At 40.6% G+C, this 18296-nt stretch overlaps 1 protein-coding gene across 4 annotated transcripts in view; it reads left to right on the forward strand.

Annotated features, from left to right (window-relative positions):
* The window catches only part of OTUD5 (OTU deubiquitinase 5), a 1783333-nt gene that overhangs the window by 1481105 nt on the left and 283932 nt on the right, over positions 1-18296 (forward strand). For all 4 annotated transcript variants that reach the window (XM_044080259.1, XM_044080261.1, XM_044080260.1 and 1 more), the window contains exon 5: positions 11522-11670. In XM_044080259.1, the coding sequence (XP_043936194.1) occupies positions 11522-11670 (149 nt within the window). The remainder of the gene's footprint in view (positions 1-11521; positions 11671-18296) is intronic.

Raw genomic sequence — 18296 nt, forward strand, 5'->3', positions numbered from 1 at the left:
GGATCTAATCACACAAGACTGGGAGATTTTTGTACACCTCAACTCATTGCCAGGGTGATTCAATTGTAATACCTTTTAGCTACTTATTTTATGATGATATGCAGTATGTACTAAAGGAGGCAAGAAAGTTTGGTGCTAGAAAATCCCATATTGCTAAGTGGAAGCGATTTTCTAGTTGGTGCCTAGCCGATAATCAGGGGCACATCAGGGATCTTGTACCACCGGTGCTCAGATATTTGTGCGACTTACTTTATTCTGGCCTCTCACATTCCTCTATAAAGGTTCATCTCATAGCCATTTCTGCATGTCTGCCCATGGATCCTTGTATTTTTTCCTTTGTGTGATAAAACTGTTTCTAAAATGTTTCTAGAACTGGACTCTACCACAAGAGTATCTGAGTTGCAAGCTGTCATTGTGGGTGAGCTCTGTCTGATTTTCCACAGGGATGGGGCCTTTTTAAGAACAAATCCCCCATTTGTGCCCAAAGTGGTTTCTGAGTTTACTTTGAAGCAAGCCATCAGTCTAACAGTTTTCTATCCAGAACCTAAAAACTAGGGAGAGAGAGTTTTCTGGGCATGCATAGGCATCTCAACCACCATCGTGACAGATGTAAGCCCTTTAGAAAAGCTGATCTGCTATTCATTTCTTATCAAGGGACATCATGTGTCTAAACAGGCAGTTTCCAGATAGTTGTCCTCTGTTATTGATTTTTGTTGTTACCACCATGGCAACTCCTATCCAGACAGTACCAAGACATATTCTACAAGACACCTGTCCTCTTCGATGGCATACTGGAAAGGGGTGGACTCTTGAAGCAGCTATGGTTTTCTGTACATGCTTTTGCAAGACATTACAAACTGGATTCTTTTGAATACAGAGCTAGTTTTGCTAGGACCACTCCTCAGGACTCCTAGATTTGTATTCTTCTTCCTCCCAGGTGGGATAAACTTTTGGTAATCAACCAGTGTAGTGTTAAGAGTACCACAATACTGGTAGGGATGGACATAGTACAGTTGTGTAAGTTGCACTTAACCATAAAATTAGATGTTCCAATTCCTCACTGATTCAGTAGCTGGCACCCATCCTCCGTATTCTTGTATATAGTTATAGTTTGTATATAAAGTAGGATTTTGTGTGATGTCCTTCAAGGATGCATCTGCAGTCATAACATATGGGTTGTCCTGCCTCAGGCAGCCCTTCGGTCGGCCGGATTCCAAAGTCTGGGTCTGGCCTCGGCTGATGTCGCACTTCACCCGACGTCATAGCTCCTGGGGTATAAAGGCATCAGCCGACGCCATTTTCCCCAGTCTTTCTTGCTGCGCGGTGCCCGAAGCAGAAGCTGTTGGCAAGTGCCGGTCGGTCAGATCCAGAGATTTCAACTACCGAAGACTTCTAAAAAAGCTAAGTACCCCGTTGAGGACACTTTCTTGCCTCAGCCGATGTCAGACAAAGTAAATAATTGTTAAACTTGTGGGAAACAAATACCTCATAAGGACTTCCACTCTTACTGCCTTCCTTGCTTAGGCCCAGACCACGACGTATCAGCTTGTTTAGCTTGTGCTTCCTTCAACCGACGGACACTCCGACGTCTGTCGGAGTTTGCAGAAGAGTTTTTTGGCTCCACTTTTGCATATAAAATGCCGTCGGAGACTCCGACTTCACATTTAGCTAAAAAACGCAAGGAAAAGGACCGACACTCGCGGCCCGCGGTTTCGGCTGAAACCACGGTTAGGCCTACCGCGAGTGTCTCTGTTTCGGCTGAAACAGAGACCTCAGTTCTCCCTTCAGCCGAAAGCATGCCTCCGATAACCGAGGCCACACAGGCCATGGCTGAGTCGGCTACAGAAATTCCTGCTGAAGAAGCAGGCACACAAGATTTGTCCGACACTATTACGTTGGACATCTATACTCCTGCACGTGGGGCAGCTAGACCCCCTGCTTCTATGTCTATCAAGGCCTTTTCCAGGGCTAAAGCAGCCAAACTTTCCAAGGCCTTACCTACAAAAGCTCCCTCTCACAGGCCTACCTCAAGTTCCCAGATTCTCAGCCTTGCTGAGGACCTTATTTCTCTGATCAGGGGATCCCAACCTCACCCAGACAGGGCCTCTCAACCCCCTCCTGAAAAGAGGCCTAGGACTGAACCCCCTGAACCTCTCTCCTCTGACTATTCCTCGGATGGTTCAGATTTATCTGACCATCAGGAAGGCCCATACTCACCTTATGAGGATTCTGATGCAGAAGACTCCATTCCTTCTGCCTCACCTCCAGAAGAATTTTCATTTGGGGAAACCCTACACTCAATGAGGGAACACTTCCAATGGCAGGGTCAGGATTTTTCTGATTCTAGGAAAAGGCTAAGGACTTTTTTACACTTACCACAGCATAGGCCTTTAGCCATACCACCTGTACTATCAGTTGTTGATGATGCATACAATGATGCCAGTACTGCCCCTAATTCTCTTCCTCTGGCCCCTGCCAAACCTGACAGATACTACAGGGTCCTGGATTCTCACTTCCACTTGTATAAGGCTCATGCTGCAGACCCAGAAACCATTTCTCAGGGCCCTAAAGGTGTTGCAGCTGCCTCTGCCAAAAACCCACTACCCTCTGAAAGAGAAACTAGAGCATTAGAGAGATGGGGTAAAAAGGTTTATACATCTGCTACTCTTTCTGCCAGGGCTTTAAACTGTCAATTTCACATGATACAGTACCAGGAATTTTTGTTAGATCAGCTGAATAAAAAGCTGGCATCTCCTGAACCTTTAGACCGTAAGTCCCTTCAGGATTTGGTACACAACTCTCAGCAGGTCAGTAATCATTTCTTAAAATGTGGCTATGATGCACTGGAGGCTTCATTTAGATCAGCTATGACTGGAGCAGTGATTCGAAGGCATGCCTGGTTAAAAGAACAATCCTTACCAGACCATGTTAAGTCTAAACTCTTAGATGCCCCTATGGAGAAACAAAGTTTGTTTGGCTCCCCTGCACAGGAGGTACTAAAGAAAGTGGAAGAAAAAGCAAAATCTGTCCAAACAGTCAAGGATTTTTTACAGGTTCAACCTCCGAGGTTTAGCAGAAATTGGCCTTCAAAGAATTGGTCCTTTCCAGACACCTCCAGAGCACAGAGAGGCAGAAATAGACGCCAAAGAGGCAGAGGTCAATCAAGGGGTGCCTACAGGGGTCGTCAGTGGCAACCTGCCAACCAGAGAAGTGCCGCCACAGCTGCAACTAAAACCACTTCCACAGGACAGACACAATGACTTGGCTCTGATTCCGCCTACCAGGGAACAACTGGAAGCACCCTTGGGTGGAAAGCTAGCTTTATTTTCAAAAAATTGGCATTGCATTACAGGAGACAAATGGACTTTACAAACAATAGACAAGGGCTACAGGTTTCACTTCCACACTCTACCAAAAAAGAGAGGAATGCCAAACCTTCCACCAAGCCAGAAATCAGAGGCTCTAAAACAAATCATCAGCTTACTAAGGATGAGAGCAATAGAAAAGGTACCATCTATGGAACAAGGCCAAGGATTTTACTCCAGACTATTCCTTGTACCAAGAAAAGAAAATCAATGGAGGCCTATTCTCGACTTGTCCGCACTGAACACATATCTCATTGTTCCAAAATTCAAAATGCTGACCCTACAGCAACTTCTTCCCATGTTGGGCAAGGAGTCTTGGCTGGTGACTCTAGATCTCAAGGAGGCATACCTGCATGTCCCTATATGACCAGATTGCAGAAGACACCTCAGATTTCTTGCAGGATCAGAGCATTATCAATTCTCAGCATTGCCCTTTGGCTTATCTACTGCGCCCAGAGTATTCACAAAATGCCTGGCATCAGTCATTGCTCATTGCAGACTTCAGGGAATTCAAATTTACCCATACCTGGACGACTGCCTAATATAAGCGGACAACAAGACAAAATTAATAAAGGATTTGGCCAATGTCATACAACTGCTGCAAGCCTTGGGATACACAGTCAACATTCAAAAGTCAAGACTAGTGCCATCCCAAAGGATAACATTTTTGTGTGCAGAACTTGTCACAATAACTCAGATGGCTTTTCTCACAGAGGAAAAACAAAAGCAACTACCAGTCTATTTCATGGCATTAACAACACAAACTCAGCTTACTGCAAGGAAAGTCCTGCAGGCCCTGGGTTACATGGCATCCTGCATAATATTGATCCCACATGCCAGGCTGCATATGAGAAAGTTACAATGGTACCTAAGGAATGTATGGTCTCAACACAAACACAGTCTAGAAGCCCAGATAACAATCATTCCATGTCTGAAAAAAGAATTCCTGTGGTGGGCTCAGGCCTGTCAGATAAACAGAGGATTGCCTTTCCACAAACCACATCCAAGGCAGACCATCACCACGGACGCCTCAGACCTAGGCTGGGGGGCACACATGGAAGACAAGTGTATCCAAGGCTTATGGTCCCAAGACCAGCTGAATTTACACATAAATCTAAAGGAGATGCTGGCAGTGAAGCATGCAATCGAGGCATTCAGACCATTCCTCCAGCAAGGACACCTGCTGATAGGGACGGACAATACCACAGTCATGTGGTACATCAACAAACAGGGAGGCACACATTCATACCCTCTATGCCGGATGGCAATGGACCTGTGGAACTTGGGCCTGAATCTCAACATCCAACTGCAGGCCAGATTTGTACCAGGAAAAGAGAATTCACTAGCAGACAGCTTAAGCAGAACTACCACGGATGCTCACGAATGGATGCTGCATCCGGATATCTTCAAAACCATAACAAAGAAATGGGGAATGCCAGAGATAGACCTGTTCGCCTCCCCACACAACCACCAACTGAAGAAATTCTGCTCAAGAGTAATACCACCCACTTGCCTGGAGGGTGGACTCCCTTTCTTTCAGCTGGAAGGCCCTGACAGTATATGCCTTTCCACCTCTTCCTTTGATGTACAAAGTTCTACTGAAGATCAGAGAGGAACAGCCAAAGGTAATTCTGATAGCTCCAGACTGGCCAAGGCAACATTGGTACCCGCTACTGAGAAGCATGTCTCGGACACACTCATGGCCTCTACCGCTATGTCCCTTACTTCTAACGCAGAACAACTACAAGACCCTGCATCCAAACTTAAAAACGCTGCAGCTAACTGCTTGGAAAATTGCATAAAACAAAACCAACCTGATTTACCTCAGAGGGTTAAGGACATTATCCTGGAGGCTCACAGACCCTCCACAAGGAAAACATATTCAGCCAAATGGAAAAGATTCCTCATTTGGAGTGCAGAAAAGGGAGAAGATGTCACACTGGTAAACCTAGCACACATCCTGGAATACTTAGCAGAACTGTTCCACAATGGCCTGTCCTATTCCTCCATTAAGATTCATGCATCAGCAATTTCAGCAGAGTACAACATGGATCCTCCTGTCTTCTCTCATCCTCTCCTCAGGCAATTCTTGAGAGGGATCAAAAACGTAAAGCCTCCAAGGAAACCACCTCTGCCTGCATGGGACCTCAATTTTGTGCTAGAAAAATTAACACTCCCCCCTTTTGAACCAGCAGCAACAGCAGACTTACAGTTCTTATCTTGGAAAACTGCCTTCCTGCTAGCAATCACTTCAGCAAGAAGGGTATCGGAGTTACAGGCATTAATGTCAGTGCAGCCTTTCCTTATCTTCCATCAGGATAGAGTGTCTCTGAGAACCAATCCTACTTTTATGCCAAAGGTGGTCTCCAGGGTATCCTTGAACCAAGCTATACATTTACCTACATTCTTCCCCAACCCACAGAACAGGGGGGAAAAACTACTACACACCTTGGATGTACACAGACAACTGCGCTACTATCTGGACAGAACTAAGGCTGACCAGCTTTTAGTAGCATATGCAACAGGAGTGCAAGGAAAAGCAATTTCAAAACAGACAATCTCAAAATGGATAGGAAATTGCATTCGATTCTGCTACTCATTTCATGGGAAGACAACTCCTGAAAATGTCAGGCCTCACTCCACAAGAGCTACAGCCACCACTACAGCTTTCCTACGAGGAGTGGCTACCAAAGACATTTTAGAAGCTGCTACTTGGAGCTCCGTGCATACATTTGCCAAGCATTACAATCTTCCTTTATACTCCAGATCCCGAGCAGGTTTTGCAACTGCTGTTTTACAAGGGATCTTAACTACACCATCATTATCTTAGTGCCTCCTCCCCCAGTTTGGCTATGGTATTCTACCCATATGTTATGACTGCAGATGCATCCTTGAAGGACATAGTACAGTTTTGTACCTACCATAAATGTAGATGTCCGATAGGTATGCATATGCAGTCAGGATTACCCACCCTCCTTCCCCTCTGTGGTATTCCTAGGGTACTTACCCCTCTTTTAGCTAGCTGGGGGAATCTATTATGGTGTATTTGTTTGTATGTATATATATTTTGCTTTCTACTGTTTGGAATTTTCTACATTTATCCAAATTTAGCCTTCCTAGAGGGCACCTGGCATCTGGGGCAAGAAACACTGAGGAAAATGGCGTCGGCTGATGCCTTTATACCCCAGGAGCTATGACGTTGGGTGAAGTGCGACATCAGCCGAGGCCAGACCCAGACTTTGGAATCCGGCCGACCGAAGGGCTGCCTGAGGCAGGACAACCCATATGTTATGACTGCAGATGCATACCTATCGGACATCTACATTTATGGTAGGTACAAAACTGTACTTTTCTGCTTTATAGATTTCTTTGTTATTGGGTGGTTGGTTCAGGATTGGTAGGCTCTTCTCTCTTTTTATGGCCAAGAAAGTCCTGAAGAAATTGTCATTCTAACTGCTGCTTTCCCTTCTTGGGACTAGCCACTCATCAGTTAATGTGGAGGGGAGCCAGAGCATTTTGAAGTTACCAGGTTGTTGCTGCCTAGGCAGGGAAATAACCGATAATAGCCTGAAGGCTACTTTGGGATTTGAACATATACTGTTAAGTGCATCTTTTACGACTGTAGTTTGTATCTTGGTGTCCTTAATTTGCTTAGATTTTCAAGTGCTGTCTAGTGTATGCCCACCTTTGTCAGTTGTTAAAGGCAAGATCTTTAAGTAAAAATAACAAGAGACCACGTCACATAGGACTGTCTCCATGAAAATATAATCACAAATAAATCCAAAATCACGAGGCAGTATGCAGGGCAAAGTTAAAATAAAGTTGTTTTAATATGTGTAAGTGCTTTTGCATTCTCTCTCAACGCTTCTTCAGACATAACCATGCAGTTTAATCACCAGTATTTTTAAAAAAACAAGTTACCAATCAGCAATTCAGATCAACAAATCATCGTTAAGTGATATGACACAAAGTAAAAAGTATTGATGTGACACAAAGTAAAAAGTATTTTATTTAGTCTCTGTGATAACCACCAGGCAGAGCTAAATACTGTTATTAAATATTAATGTCAATATAGCAGCATAAGGTTTTTATTCTATGAACTATTACTTAGCAGTTAATTCAGTTGCATAGCACTGCATTGTATTTGGGAATTTATAAATGGGCATGTTACCTGAAGCTACAACTATGGTTAACCTAATATTTATTTTATTTAGCATGAATTAGCTTTTAACTGTGTGAATGCTTTTCACATTTGTCTGAATTTGATTACCTGCTTTAATATCAGATCACATAGAAGTTATGTTTTCTTTTGTGTTTTTATTTATATTTCACAGGCATGATTATACATTTGAATTTTTTCTACAGTTCATTTTATTTGCAAGAGGGTGCTCTTTAACAAAAATTTTCACAACGCAATTCAGCTTGATTAGCATACTTGGATGCCTTTAGAACAAGTGGTGGTATGTAAATAAGCATACAATGAATATACATGAAAAGAGGTATTTTTTTACTGGTGTTTCACGTTTAAACAGGTAGTACTACCTATTATTCATTGTAGATATTTGAAAGCTGTTTGATGATGGTAGACACAGTAATCTTTTATTAATGGAAATTGGCAAACAGAAATGCCGTTAAAATGAATAATATCTATGCTTTTAGTTAGTTCGAGATGTTTTTTATATATGTAACATAGACTTATCTTTAGTTCCAGTAAAACAAATGGACTCAAGTACAGCCAAGCCTCTCCAGTGTGCTAAGAATTCAATTTATTGAAGTTCATGAGCGCTTTCGCAGTCTATGCTGCTTCATCAGATGCTAATACAACTACTCAAGAACCACTCATATATACGTGGGAAGGTTGGAGGCTGTCTTTTTAGTATTATAGACTTATCTTTAGTTATGTTGCACTGCATTGTATTTGGGAATTTATAAAAAAAAAAGGCATGTTACCTGAAGTTACAACCATGGTTATGTTAATATTTATTTTATTTAGCAAGAATTAGTATTTAATTGTGTGAACCTTATGAATGCCTTGCATACTTGTTTGAATTTGATTACTTGCATCAATATCAGATCACATAGAAATTAGAAAGTAATTTTTCCGCTGAAGTTATTTTCATTCATATTTTGCGGGATGATTATGTTTGAATTTTCGTTATAATCTACCTTGACCCAAAGAGGGCGGTCTTTGATAAAATCTTTACAATGCGATTCCGTTTAACTAGCAAATTTGGACGTATTTAAGACTAGTGGTGTCATGTAAATAAGCATATAGTGAATAGACATGAAAAGAGGCATTTTCATATATTTAAAACATGCGGTTCACATTTAAACAGATATTGCTACTTATTATTCATTGTAGATATTTGAAAGCTGTTTGATGTTGATGGCAGAAGCAGCAGTTATTTATCAGTGGAAATTGGCAAATAGAAAAGGCCGTTAAAATGAATAATATTTGTTTTTACCTAGTTTGAGATATTTTTTATACAGGTAACATAAACTAATCTTTAGTTATAGGGAAGCCAATACTTTTTACTTTGTGTCATATCACTTATGACGATTTGTTGATCTGAATTGCTGATTGGTAACCTGTTTTTTAAAAATACTGGTGATTAAACTGCATGGTTATGTGTGAAGAAGCGTGAGAGACAAAGCAGAAGTGTTTACAAACAACTTTATGTTAAGGTCTTTAAGTGTTAGCCTTTTTTAATGTTTCTCCTGCTTGCATATCTCTGGTTTTAGGTAAAACAAATTATTCAATAACTGACGGACTCTTGCGACTTTTGTTTGGGCTATCCATTGATGTGTATTCTGCTTCAGAATGAGTTTTTGGTTGAAAAGCTTTAGGTTAGTCTGTTTTCATTGGCAGACCTGTTTGTTCCATAAGGTCTTTCATCAGATAAGCCTAATAGGGCTCCTTTGCTTGCCCATAAAATTTAGAGTGAGATATCAGGGAAACTGTTTTCTTGAAGGATTGTGGAAATCTGATCCCGTGTTTTTGGCCTCAGTTTAATGGTCCTACAAAAGCAAGTTGGTGGTAAGTATCAAGGTGTGAACTGCATCTGGATACACGTTTAAAAATATGAAGTCATGTTCAGATGTTAGTCTAATGACACAAAATATCAAAGTTGGAGTGGCAGTTGTATGCATACTTCATAAAGGTGCATCCAAATGTGTCCAACAGAACTTTCAGGGATAAATCCTTGTTTATGCACCCTCAACTGTTCTTAGTTCCACTTGGGGGAGGGGCAATTAGTATCCCTATACACTGGTTAAAGAGCATACTTGTCCCTGTGATTCCAAGTTGTTTATAAATGTTTACTCAGTTTTGAGGTTGTGTTAACATCCATCATTTAAATATTTCTTTGTTTCTTTACTAAAACAAAACAAGATCTTCCAAGTGCATCTGTAGTCACAAGTAAAAACCACCAAAAAATAAAAATTTTTGCCTTTGATTAAAGCACATTTCAGTGGCAAGTACAAGCGCCTTAACCCAATAATAACATGACAGTATCAGAGAAACCCAAGGCCGGCTTTACACACTGCTTAGCAGGGATTAGAGGAGGTGGCTTGTGTACGAACAAACTGGTGGGCTGGTCTACGATTCCTGTAGGTGTTTTTGTGTGCCTGTGCTATAAGTAAGTGTGATCCCACAAATCACTTCCTCACCCTAACTGCATGGTGAACTCAACCTATTTTCTCTGAGTGGTTTATCCTCCGCGGTTGCAACACTCAGTACTCCCACTAGGTGCTACCCAGCTGGTAAGCCAGAGACACTTCCCTTCATCCCAGTATGGATCTCTCCTGGCTTGTCCTCTCCAGTCCCAGTACCACTAATTGAACAGTAATCATGGGGTGCTGTCAAGTCTTCATCTGCATCACAGGGGCAGTAGGAGGGCTGTATTTCATGACAATTCTAATGTTTTATGGTACTGTTTGTGTTCCTTCTGCCATTTTCTGAAGCATTTGAGTGTACTTCTTGGGCTGGTATTCGTTGCAGAGCCCCCCCCCCCCTGCAAAATAGAATGTAAGTGATATGTCAGGACTGTCTATCAGTTGATTTTTCAAGAAGTTCCTCTTCTACTTTTTCCCTTTACCCCCCTCCCCCCTTCATTTTTCCTGGCTAATTCATGCTATTGTACATATCTGCAGCTTGACTCACAAAGATTAGAAGGTTTTATCTTTCATAGGTAGGTATGTAGGTACTAGACTATCAGCCCAAGGGCCTAAGTAAGCCTAGCCAGCAAGGTTCCCTGGCTTACACCACCCAAGAAAGTTAATTTCCTGTGCCCCTGTTGAGCAGAGCCACAGAAGTGATCCCCAGGGTGTATTACCTATTTCCCATCCACTCATCAAGAGTTTTCTTGAAGAGTGCTAATGAGGAACTTTGCTTGACATGGATGGGTAGCTTGTTCCAGAGTATAGGAAGTCTCTGGGGCAGGAATCTATCCCTCCAACATGTCCTGTTTATTGTGGTGACAAGGTTTAGGTCCCTAGACTGTGTAGCTCGGAGGGATTGGGATTTCTTTAGGTGTGGCATGTCCAACAGCTCTGGGTTTAACATAGCTTTATATGTTAGACAGAGATCTCCTCGGAGTAGCTGATATGCTACAGAGTAAAGCTGCAGTTTTTTGAGACGGTCAGTGTAGGGCATCTGTTTGAGGCCAGTAATCCTCTTTGTGAGGTACTTCTGTGGCCTTTCCAGCTGCAGCAGATGTCTTGTGAGGTACATTCCAAAAGGGGCGTTGTACTCTATAATGGGTCTAATGAGTGCTGAGTAGAGGGGAACAATGACCTCTTGTAACTTAATATTTTCTAGCACATTGGAACCAGGTTTGAATTAAGTTTAAGGATCTTGGGGTGGGATGTGCACAGTGTATAATTCCAGTACAAGAGTGGTACAACTCGTCAAGTAAAAAACATGCCCTCATGATGTTGGCTTAGTTTGTTAGAAGATCTGTGAGATGGCATAAGATGCAAGTATGCAGATGTTAAAACCACTGCAGATAGAGCTGTCTCTGGTATGAGCTGATATGGTGTGTATTCAGTATGTGCTTTTTCCTTGATGAATGACAAAAATAATGAATAGTTCCAACAAATCTAGACAGCAGTATAGTTTCTGCTGATTTACTCTTGTCATTTGTTGGCCTTTTCAGAACCCATCAACACATTTTATGGTATACATCAGAATGAAGATGAGCCAATCAGAGTGAGTTATCATCGGAATATCCACTACAATTCTGTGGTGAACCCCAATAAAGCAACAATAGGCGTTGGCCTAGGACTGCCAGCTTTCAAGCCTGGGGTAAGTGAAAAAGCAGTAATTACTAAATGGATCGCCGTTTTTCAGATCTAGCTAGATGAAATTCAAAAACTGACCACTTTGTACGTTTCTCCCGGTGCTTCTGTATTGTTTGCTGCCACGTTTTGGATACTTTGCAAGATGGTCATCCATCTCTGAAATGGTCTGTAAATTTTAACCTGTTAGCTGCTGAAAGTTTTCAAGAGGGGGCTGGTTACAGACTGCTTGCTTTTTGTATTTAAATGGATGTTATTTCTAGAATTGTTTGTCATTTTTTCTCAGAATTTTCAGGCAACAGTACAGGAATAATCATCTTTATTGCACCCTTTCTTTTGTAGTTTCAGAGGCAAAGGGCAGCTGCCTCTTAAATTTTGGTGAAAAAAAGGCATTAATATTTTAATGCCTTTGCCACCCTCCGCATATAAAGATTGAAGTGTCACTTCAGTACATAAGTGCTCATTTAGATTTCTGGTGACAATATTGTTCAAGTGTTTGTGTTTCTTACTCTAAAGAGAATTGATAGCTGCACTACATTTGCAAATTTTGAAGTTCATCAGTTGCTGTTGGCCTTTCTGCTGTGGACTTGACCCTACCTACAAATGTGAATGTCTATGTATTCCTTAAAGCTATTCTCTGATTACTTGCTTAATGTAGCTTGTCAGAGGGGAACTAAAGTTTCTTCTAGTACTCACTAGGTTCAAGGCATAGAAACTGATACTCAGTAGAGCACCATCCTTTTGTTGCAGGATGTATACACACACACACACACACACACACACTTGATACCTGTGAGTAACTAGGACTGGCACTGTGTTTGGGTGAGTGTTTGCCATCTGGCTTACCTCCCTCATCCAAATGTTATGCTTCATGATTCACTTTCCTCATTCATCCCAAAGACATTCTTTCAGATATTCAGGGCAGGGCATCTGGGTTGTAAGCCTCATATAGTACATTGTACGAAGCAGTAGCTTTAGGATAGTTATGTCTGGGCAACTAAAATTTGCATTTTTACTTTAAAATTCAAAATATAAGCTTTATAAAAAGAACTAAAAACCTGTTTAGTTTCTCGTTTCACAAGAACACACTAGTAATAGAATTCAGAAATACTTTAAATAAATCAGCCAGGAAGACTTTTCATTTGTATATTTTTTTGTAAACTGAGTGACAAAAGCAACAGGCTATCCAGGTCTTGGTGTAGCCCTACATGCATATCTCTAAAACAATAATGAGTTTATTTTATTTATTTTTATTTATTTAACATTTGTTAACCAGAAAAGTAAGTTTTTTAGTAAATTTCTCAGAGAGGTGCCTAAGCTGTAGGATGCATGTAGTGGGTGACTTTATTACTTAAGAGTTATGCACAGCTTTATCTTCATGTAGTATTTGTCATTGCACACAAGATATGCTATGTGTGTGTTTTTTTTTTTTTTGGGGGGGGGGGGGTGGCAAACCGTAAATTTCGTAACAGAAAACATCTGTGTTAGTATATTAATGGCACCTTAGTTGAGATGTGTGCTGTACATGTGCCACATTGGAGATGGCCAAAAATCCAGTTACAGAAAGCTTCCCTTTTCAAGGTAAGTATATTAATGGCAAATTGGTGTGAATATATTCTGCACATGTGCCACAGTTCCAGTCATTAATAGTTATCTAGCCACCTGTAATGTAAGTAAAGCTTAAGGCATTATGTCAGATTGTCACTGTCATATGCTGGTAAAATCCAACATTTGGTATGTATGAATAAAAGGCAAGAGAGTCATTTAAAAGTTATTAGTTAAACTTGCGAGAATGACACGAGAATTATGGTGCAAAATGTACCTAAAACTGCCATCCTACTGTTAGGAATCTGAATTCACCTGAATTTCATCTCATCACATTACTACTTCTGTGTTTCATGACACATGTCCAGTGACAGAGCCCCACCTTTCTGGAGAAATGTTAGCTATTTTTCTTCCAGAGACAAAGTGATGTACCATCAGTGTAATGGAAAAAGAGTGTAATGCAGCCTGCTGTGCCATCACTATCAATACAGTTAAATCCCTACATTCAGTACTTTTGGATACAGTGCTATATGCCAGTCCCTTTTTGAGAGTTTTTAGGAAAGGCTTTGTAAAATTAAAATACTCTTATGTGAAGTGCATTAAAGACTGCCATTTTAGCATTAAAAATTTAAAGACAGCTTGGTGAATAAGCTGACTGCATTTCACTGAATGAAAGTAATTTTGATGGTTGCATGCTTCCAGTGAGAGAAGAAAAGTTCACTTTTCTGGAAAAATACATGTAATTTTTGACTTCTGATGTAATAACAGCTCAAATACAGATATACCATGGATGTGTATTGCATTCCCTTCTCCAAAAGGCTGTGTACTTACTCCCAACACAGTATATGCTTGGTTATCACTTTCATATTCCTTTAAAACCCCTTTTTTAGTATCAGCCCCGTCTGAGTTTGTAGTGAAACTTTATGAGATTATACTTTGGTATATATTGCACTCTAGATGACCATTCCACACTTGGGAGTTTACACACACCTTAGTATTGAAATTGACACCTCTCAACTATACAGATTTTCACAGAATGTCCAGATTTTTGCCTCATATTTTTGGTGTGTTCCTCCTAAAATCTGTACCTTTCTGGCAAATAGCTGAGAATTGAAGTCATTAAATAATGACAAACATTTGAGTTTGACTCCACATCCTTTAGACAAATTCATGCTAATGCAAAACCTATTATTCTATCAACTTTCTAAGTTTGTAAGAGCAATATTTAAAATATGTCCCTATTTGTCCCCCCATCATTTTAGGCTTTGTCCAGATTTTTTGCTCTAAGAGGTTGAGAGGTAACACCCCCCCCCCACACACACACACACACACACACTACATTTCCACTTTTATTTTCATGGAGTTTTGAGCTTGACATGTTTCCTGTCACAAAATGCTCCTTTTTGAAACGTCTATGTGCTTTTGTATTTTGTTTAAACATTATTTCTGTACAGAAATGTTCTGAATATGTACTAACTCCCCCCCCCCCCAAAAATAGAAGTCAGTTAAAAAATCCCTCATAGAAACTGCGTGATGCAGCTTCCTACCTTGCCAAATTTTGATGACTTTATAGACCTCTGGTTGTATGCATCCATATAGGGTTATAACTCTGAAGTAATGTGACATTTTCTAATTTTTTGGAAGTCAAATCTGGATATTCAGTTTTGGACTGTGCTTGAAGTTTCTTACTGCACATTAACAATTTCAGGTATTTTTTGTCCAAGAATATTTCATATGTTGGAAAATAATCGCTTTCAGAGCTTTATGAGTAGTGTTTTAGTCATAGTTTTATAAACGGACAGTATTTTCATGATTTTATGAAGTTTGTATTTACCCGTAAGAAAAAGGAAAATGGTCTTTGTTGTGAAGTAAATCTGAAGACATTTGCAGTAAAACTGCTGTGGAATTCTAATTTAGTTTGAAGGCCAGAAATGAGTCATGTCTACATTTTGTTCCAAAACTGCCACAAACATCAGATCCCTTTACATGGAGTCCCAGTAAAATATGCCCCTTCTGGACAGCTCCTCTTTTGACATTGACAAAATAACAATATATTGTCTGCAAAAGGCAGTTGTAATGGTTTCTCTTCACATACAGGTTTCCTCCCTCATCATACATGAATTCATAGTGATCATCACAAAGCCCTATTACATAGTTATCTTAACGGTGATCAGTTGGCAGTAACATTAAGTTACTTTCATGCACAGGCTACCTCACCACCTATATAGATAATCACTTTTTTTTTTTTTTCTTGCCTTTGAGTTGTTTGGGCATGGACTGTTTGGACCATTTACATGGGAGATCATTGTTCTAAAACGTTCTCTGCTGAAATGGATTTTAGTGTCAAGTGGAAGGAAAGAAAGTGGGCAATGAAGTGTTATTTTAAAATAGAGTAGATGTGTGTTTTACTTTAATTCTCCTTGTGTCCTTTTAAGGGGTGGGGGATTAAAACTTAAGGACACCTTCTCTTGAATCCCTTTTAAGGGTTGAGGGCGTTTCTGTTTTTTTACACTTCATTTTCCCCTTTTGGTGTGCGCTTTTAGAACCAATTGCAAGGAAGATCATTGTTATAAAATCTGTTCTGCTCGAGTGGACACACTCATGTCTTGTGAAGACGCAAAGATGTGCTTTGTGCACTTTTGCATGTTAGGCATGTTGGGAGTGGCAGAATGTAAGAGATGCATGTAGAGTTTTAATGCAGAGTTTAGTATTTTCATTACTGTGTTACTTGTACTAATCTTTTATATGTGTTTTCAAATTTGAAATATGGATGAAAGGAATACATTTTGTTTAATGGATTTGTTGGCGGGAGTTTCATATTAACATATGATTGATAATTGAGAGATGATAAATAGGAGATGATGTAGGTGCAAATGTTCCTCACTGTTGGTCTCTAAAAACAGTAATTAGAGAGATGGCACTCAAGGTGTCATTAACATTGGGAAAGAGGTTGGAATTCAAGTACTTCTTGATTTTAGTAATAGTCATTTTAATGCAGAAATTAGGATAGTTAAAAACAGTGAAGTATAAACAGATGTCTTCTGTGATTCATCCTTGCCATTTATTCCTGAAAGTAGAAGTAATGTATACCTTAGGTGCTTTTAAGACCTTGGAAGGAGGCTGCGATACAAATACACTGACACTAAGGACAGACACTTTTTTTTTAAACTGAAGTTAGAATCTTTAAAAATAGAAGGATGTAAGCTGATGTTACTTACAATTCATCAGGTTTTAGAACATAAGAATGGGACTCTTGTTTCTTTTAAGTATTGAGTTAGCCACTTCTGATAAACCAGGATGCATAACCTTAATGGAAAATGTAGAGAAGATTGTTCTAAACTCGCTAGTGGAAGTTACTAATGCATTTAAAGGTAAAAGGAGGTAGGTAGATAAGGTACGTGAGATATGTATTGAGTCTGGGAAAGTTGCATTGGTGTCCGTCATTAAACTGGGATAGCTGAATACACTTGATCACCTTAACTGGTTAGATATGGTTGTAAAAAGAAAAAGACTTAAGAGAAGACGGGAAATAGAATCTGTGGAGTCATATGAGTGCTATTGCAATAAAAGGAGAACAGCTATGGGCGGCAAGTGGGATGGACTTATCTATGGAGACTAAGAGTCTTGATGAAAATTTTGAGGAGGATAATGAATTTCTTATTAGCAAACGGAATTTGGTTATTGGAGACTGGTTAAAAGTTTAAGAAATATATTGCAAACTGTCAACAAAGATGTTTAGGATTCAGAGTATTTGGAATTCACTTTATAATAAAATCTATAATAAGGGTAGAGGGTGTGATGAGGGTAAAAGATGGGAAGACTAATCTTTAGTAATTTAAAAGTTGTGTTCAGTCTGGTATTGACTTGAGTAAAAAGGAATGTTTTCATTTTGTTTGTTGAGATGTCCTTCCAGTGTTAAGACTTAAGTGTTAAAGGATCTGATGTTGTCCATGTCACTGTTCTTCACTCTTGAGTCTTGGATCTGACATTGGATCCGAGCTGGCAGCTTCTCGGCTCGAGCTCCTCCCACTCCCATGATCCCTTGCTGCCCTCTAACCCCTCAGATCTCGTTTGCTGTGCTTGCTCAGCAACAGACGGAGATTGTAGTGCTTGAGTTCCTGAGAGATGATTAGTACCTTTTTATCAATATTTTTCTTTTATTTCTTCCAGTTACAGTGTATCTAGAGGTTTTCTGTATGTATTGTTAGCTAGTCCTCCCCTCCCATTATATTTCTGTTAGTGCTGTTGTAGTTGCTGTGTTTTTTTGGTGCCTTTTTTCTCTTTTTTTTTTTTTTTTCGTTTCCTAATGTAGTTTTGGGAACTAGTTGAGTTTTCTGTGTGTAGTGTTTATTTTTTTTTTAGCACTGTATTAAGTAGTCTGCTTGTCTGTGTCTGGCTCTGACCTCAGCTTGTTTTTTTCCGGATTTCCTTTGCATGCTCCTTTGGCTTGGTTGCCCAACATGTCTGAGAAGCCTGTTGGTTTTAAAAGATGCTCCTCATGCAGTCAGAAGATACCTGTGTCCGACTCACACGAGGAGTGCCTTTACTGTTTGGGCACCAGTGACCTGGAGGTTGAGTGCAACATTTGCACCACATTCAACCCCAAGTCTTTGGTCGAGCACCAAAACAAACTGCTCCTGAAAGTTTTTGCTCAAGGGGGTCCCTTGGCTCAGTCTCCTGCCAAGCCTGGACCCTCAGAGCACAAAAGGAAGGCCCGTCTGCCTCCGGGAGTCTTCCTCTTCAAAAAAGTTGAGGCTATTGGAACCTGGTGCCTCAGATCTGACCCCCAGCCTCTGTCAGTCAGATCCAATTCCCTCAGATCCAAAGATCCGTGATCCTCATGGGTCTGGGCTCTTTGCTCCCAAGCCCTCGAATCCGAGATAATGGGAGTCCACTCCCGCATCCATGGTCTGGGGTTTGAGACCTTCTGATGCAGTCACATCCGGGCCAACCTTGGATCCGAGGCATGTGGGATCCAAATGCTTGGATCCTACCTTGTTATTGGCGCTGAGGCAGTTGGATCCAAGATCAGTGTTGGGTCCCCCTGTTGTGATGGGAGGGTTCTCTTCCTGGCTCTGGCTTGGGGTG

Source organism: Protopterus annectens, chromosome 8.part0 (genome assembly GCF_019279795.1).
Source record: "Protopterus annectens isolate FY-2018-M chromosome 8.part0, PAN1.0, whole genome shotgun sequence".
Lineage (NCBI taxonomy): Eukaryota > Metazoa > Chordata > Ceratodontiformes > Protopteridae > Protopterus > Protopterus annectens.